General features: G+C 35.4%; 1 protein-coding gene across 1 annotated transcript; it reads right to left on the reverse strand.

The window, feature by feature from the left end:
• Positions 1–383: 383 nt before the first annotated feature.
• On the reverse strand, positions 384–2,878 carry LOC114319190 (uncharacterized). Its single transcript, XM_082885448.1, has 4 exons — positions 2,683–2,878; positions 2,494–2,595; positions 1,496–1,852; positions 384–1,258 (listed from the first exon to the last, which is right to left on the reverse strand). Exons 1-4 carry the CDS (start codon positions 2,876–2,878, stop codon positions 384–386), a joined length of 1,530 nt encoding a protein of 509 aa, XP_082741574.1.
• Between the last annotated feature and the right edge of the window lie 3,146 nt (positions 2,879–6,024).

Below are 6,024 nucleotides of genomic sequence, written 5' to 3' on the forward strand. Positions count from 1 at the left end.
TCAAACAAGTATCCCCAATTTACTATATCATAGGCCTTTTCAAAGTCAAGCTTGAATATTAACCCACTTCTCTTGGAGCTTTTCCACCAATCTACCACGCCATTTGCAGCTAATATCCCATCAACTATATTCCTGCCACTTAGGAATGCAGATTGGGTTGGGCTAATGATACTTGGTAGCACCATTTTTAATCTGCAAGCTAGGACCTTTGATAGAATCTTGTAAATGGAGTTTATGAGACTGATTGGTCTAAAGTCTTAGATACTGGTTGGATTTTACTTCTTGGGAATTAATGTTACAAAAGAGAAGTTCAATCCCTTTACCAACCTACCATTCTCATGGAACTCAGCCATAAACTTCATTGTGTCATCTTTCATTACCCTCTAACCCTTTTGAATGCAAATCAAATTAAATCCATCTGGCCTAGGTGCTTTATTCCCATCACACTCTTTGATTGTAGCCCACGATTCTGATTCAGAAAAACCCTTTACTAGTAACTCAGCTTGAGAGGGTTCAATGGTTTTAAATACACCACCAATCTTAGGTCTAATAGACCAATTCTCAGCAAATGCCGCACCAAAATACCTAGCAATTTCTTGTTTCATATCTTCAGGTTTGTTAAAGGTGTTTCCCTTGATTGTGATGGAGTCCATTAGGTTCCTACTCTGTCTCTGTGTAGCCATGATGTGGAAATACCTAGTATTCATGTCACCTTTTAGAACCCAAATCACCCTTGATTTCTGCATCCATACCCATTCCTTCATTTTTCTTAGCTTCGATATCTCCCATTTGATCTCTCTTTTACTTAATACTTCATGATTTTGCAAGGGTCTAACCTCAGCAGCCAAGTCCAGTGCATGCATTGCATCCTCTACTTCTTTGAGCTTGAACTCAACATTCCCAAACATTTCATTGTTCCAAACTTTCAATGCTTCTTTCAAGGACTTTAATTTGATCTTTAACCTATATTCAGCCCATCCATCCACATGAGTGCTCTCCCATACAGAATTTACCTTGTTCATGAAAGTGGGATGAAGAACCCAAGCATTTAGGAACCTAAATGGCCTAGGATCCCAATCCCTATCATCTTCCATTAAGATTAATAGGCAGTGGTCTGATAACGACCTTGATAGACCCCATAGTTTAAATCTAAACCATTCTAACCATTCTAGACTGACTAGGAATCTATCCAATGTACTCCACCTCTCTCCTACCTGTGAGTTGCACCATGTATACTTTCTCTCAATCATTGAAACATCTATTAATTCCAAATTATTAATAAATTCATCAAACTCAATCATCCTCCTATCTCTTCAGATACATCCTTTTCTTTCAGCCACTATTCTAACTTCATTAAAATCACCCCCGATGCACCAAGGTTTAGGAAACTTAGGTTATAGATTGGCCAAAGTTTCCCAAAGTTTCCTTCTCATAATTCTATCATTAGGTGCATAAACATTAACTACCACACATTCAAATACAAGATGAATTTTACCTGATAGGATGATGTAATTCTTGTTACTGCAACAATCAATCAGCTCAAATACCTCAGTTTTCCGCACACAGAGCATTCCTCCAGCACTGCCATCAGCACCTACTGCCACGAAATCAACCAAATCTTCAGGCCAAAGAGTTCTGACAAACTGCTCTGATATCTCTGTTCTTTTTGTTTCTTGAAATAGGACCATGTCTACCTTTTTTTGCCTTAATATCTCTTTTACTTTCCTCATTTTCTCTATCCTACCCAACCCTCTTATATTCCAAGATACTATCTTCATTAAAAAGTTATTATAACGTCTTTTTCTCCTGAGATGCTTCTTCAAGCACCCACTCCTTCCTTCATCTTTAATACCTGTGTCAAATCATTCTGTTCCATTGTAATAATTTTTTTCAATCACCTCTCTTTCCTTACATTCGAAATCTATCCCCAGAATTTTCCCAATCTGTATTGTAGCTATTGCTTCATTTCTTAGATAACTACTTTGTGATAAAGATGATGAGATAGCCTCAGCTGCAGCCTTAAAATAGCTCCTTTGTACAATCCATGCTTTGGCCACCCCTTGTTTTGCCCCAATTTTCTTCTCCTTTTTGCTATTCTACTCAGATTAGCTTCACCCTTGTTTCTATTTTGCTCAACTTGACTTTTAGAAATCACCCTTTTTTGCTGTAACTCTTTCAGTTTTTGATTTGGTTGCCCATATGTTTCCACTAGGCCTGATACTACCTCTAAAGATGGCTAAGCTACTGTTTGGTGGTTAGTGTTTTGGAGTTCCTCTTTATGTCATTCAATCCTATCGTGATTCTGACCCACGAGTAGTCCTTTGGACTGGGCCTAGTCCAACACCACATTAAAATTAATGCTAGGCCTATGTAAATCATGATTGCTTATACTTTTCATAAGGCCCACTGATGGCCCACTCTCTGTATCCCTTTGACTTCCTATGTTAGTGCTCTAAATTATGACCCTGGGCAAGCCTTCTTCATTTCCCAGACCTGCACCAACTTTTCTTTGTTCTTCCACAACATTGCATGTTTCATTTACTACTGTGACAGCAGCTAAACTGCTTTTGCTGCCCTCCCTTGCCATGTTGTTCCCTTCTCATTGATCATAAACCACATCATAATTGCCTGCCACTTCATCATCTGATTCATCCACGCCATCATCCTAATCACCCTTCCCACCTTCCTTCTCTGCTACACTGTACTGGTAATTTGATGAGTTATCTTCCCTTTGTTGTTCATGGCACGAACATTGCTCATCAATCACCCTAATTGTACTTACAATACCTTTATTAATAAACTTGATACTCGTATTTATCATTTCCATGTTCTTTGTCAAGATTCTCAGTTTACCACAAGCCAAAGTTGTCATAGACATGGTGTTCACTTCAACCTTTAACAACTCTCTCTATAGTTCCCTAATTTTTCTAAAGTTTATGGTATTCCAAAGATTAAGAGGTATGGCATAGCATCGTAACCATACCTCCCTCTCTTTCTCTAGAACAAGTCCATTCCTCTATTCTACCATGGTATCACACCATTTATCAGTCCAGTTCCCAAGTACCTCCCTCATATTCCTTAACGCCTCAATTGATTCGAAAGACAGAACTGCTACTCTACCTCTACCTTCTCGAACTCATACATTCTGCAGGTCATTTTTTACACACTATTTTCTAAAGTCTATAAAGTGATAGTGTTTCTTAATTTTAATTATAACACTTTGGTGTAGCCAACCATTTCCATATTCCTTAGCTATAACTACTTTTTCAGGGTCTTTGTGTTGCTACCCACCTCTCACCACCTCTGCAAAGGATGGTCTTCTATTCACCCAGTCCCCAATCCGGGATGTTCTTTTGCTTGCATCTTTTTTTTATCTGTGTTTTGAATTTCTCCATTTTACACTCTTCCAAACTCAGCAATCTTTACTACTAGGGATTTGTTTCTGCACCATACTCCATTTGCCTTCTGGATAGCCACCTTTGCAGCAACTAGATATCCGTAGCGGACAAAACCAAACCTTGATCTTGTTGCTTTTCTTCTTTTGAATGGAATGAACACATCTTTGACCACACCAAACTTTGTGAATAAGGTATAGAGCCCTTTGGATCCATAGACTCTGGGAGATTATCCACAAAAATTGTTTGTAAGCTCAGGTTGCCCTTACTCCTCCTATGCTTCTAATGGAAGACTGGTATCCAAACTCTTTCATCCTTACTTGCTGCTCCTCGAGACTTCTCTCCTCTCTGCTTCATTTTTTTTAGTATGAATAGTGGTGCCTAACTGTAATACTCTAATGTAACACTCAAACGTAACACTTCAAAGTAACACTATAAAAAAAAAAAAAAAAAAAAAAATCTTAGTGTAATACCTTAATATAACACATAAAAAAACTCTTTATTGTACTTTTTTCAAACATAACACTCCAATATAACACTTCAAAAAAATTCTTTAGTGTAACACTCTAATGTAACACACAAAAAAATTTCTTATTATAACACTTTAATGTAACACACAAAAAAACTCCTTAGGGTATTTTTCCCAAACGTAACACTCTAAAAAAATTCCTTAGTGTAACACTCTAATGTAACACACAAAAAAACTTCTTAATGTAGTTTTTTTCCAAATGTAACACTGTCACGACCCGCTCTCCGTACCCAAGGGTTAAGTATCGTGATGGCCAGTAACTGAAGTTACCTACGGCCAATTCATAAACAAATTAATAAACGCAAGCGGAAGAAATATTTGAGTAAGAGTACCAAAATAATCATTGGAACTTCTATTTTTATTACAAAATATATTGACCAAAAAGGCCGATATTTACATATAAATAATATCATAAAAGTGTTGTGTGTGTCTATTCCGCAGCCCCGCGTCTAAGACTTTCTAGAAACTATTTCTGAATTGCATGTTTCCTGAAAATTGGTAAAAAAAACTATAAGCACATGGCAGAGTGAGGAATATTATACCAAGAGTATAAGGGACACGAAATAACCATGGATAGTTTTTTAGGCCAAAACATTTACAGATAACTTAGTCGGAACAAATAATCCTTTAAGTAGCAAAACTGAGATTATTTTCATAAATCATTTAAGTACCAGAAACTGAAATACAGAAACTATGTAAATATATCACCATAACCACGGTACTGAACAGAACAGAACAGAGGTCACAAAGTGACAGTCAGAACAGATGTGCGGATTCAAGAGGTGGCTCGTACGGATTCTAGAGATGGCTCCCACAATAGTGTAGTACTTAGCTCCGCACAGCACTTTGGTCCGCATAGAACAGAGATACGAATTCAAGAGGTGACTCGTACGGATTCTAGAGGTGGCTCCCACAATAGTGTAGCACTAAGCTCCGCATAGCACTTTGGTCCACACAGAACAGAGGTCAATGGATCCATGACAAACAGAGGACCACAAAATGGTCAAACAAAGGCCAATGGCTATTTAAGTCCCCCAAGGCGTGGGACTCCCGTGGCGGTACTTACAAAACATAATTGTATATAAGATTATAGTCAAATATTCTTTAAAATATAAACAAAAATATCCATGAATTTCCTTTTAGGCAAATAGGGTTCAGAAATAAAACCACGTAACTGAAATGTTTATAGTTTATAATAATTTATAAAACATAATTTGTATAAAATAGATTTTGATAAGTCAAAACATATATAAAATATATTTTGATAACTCAAAATATAATATAACTCACATTATCTTTAATACCTTACTCTTTCTCTCAACTATTAAAGAACATTTCAACTTTCACTATTTTTTTCCTTTCTTTACTTTCCTTTCTTCTTTTCTTTTCTTCTTTCTTTCCTTTTCTTTGCTTTCTCTCTTCCAGATTGATCACTCTCCCTATTTATAGGGAGGTGACGCCACTCCTTGGCCAACACGTGGCCGAGCATCTCTCTCCCTCCACATTCGTCATAAATACATATAGATTCAAGCTTATCTTAAGGGTTGGTTTGGAATGTTCTAAAAAAGTACACTTTTTGACTTATTGGCTTATATAGATTGGGTTTGGGTTAGGTTTGATGTGATGTGTTAGAGAGGTGATGTGATTTAAATAAGATGATATGACTTAAATAGGATAATGACTTTTTGACTTTTTGTATTATTTAGTAAATGCCAAACTTGACCTAAATAAATATTTAAGATAATTACCCTTTAATTTAATATTTTAATATAATTATATAAATTAATTAATTACCTTTTGACTTAATATTTTAATATAATTATATAAATTAATTAATTCTTAATTAAATTACACATTATCACATATTAACAGAAAATTAATTATTTATTTTATTATTATGTCCATTATTATTGTTATTATTTATATTTTGACCCCTAAACTTTTAATAATTATATTATTTTACAAAATTACACATAATAATATATAATAAATTATATATTTTCCGAACTGAGATTAAATAATATTAGTATAAATTTTACAGAATAATTAAAAATCTGAGTTGTCACAATCTTCCCTCCTTTTAAAATTTCGTCCTCGAAA

This window comes from Camellia sinensis, chromosome 8 (assembly GCF_055761805.1).
Source record: "Camellia sinensis isolate YWXY chromosome 8, ASM5576180v1, whole genome shotgun sequence".
NCBI classification, from domain to species: Eukaryota; Viridiplantae; Streptophyta; class Magnoliopsida; order Ericales; family Theaceae; genus Camellia; species Camellia sinensis.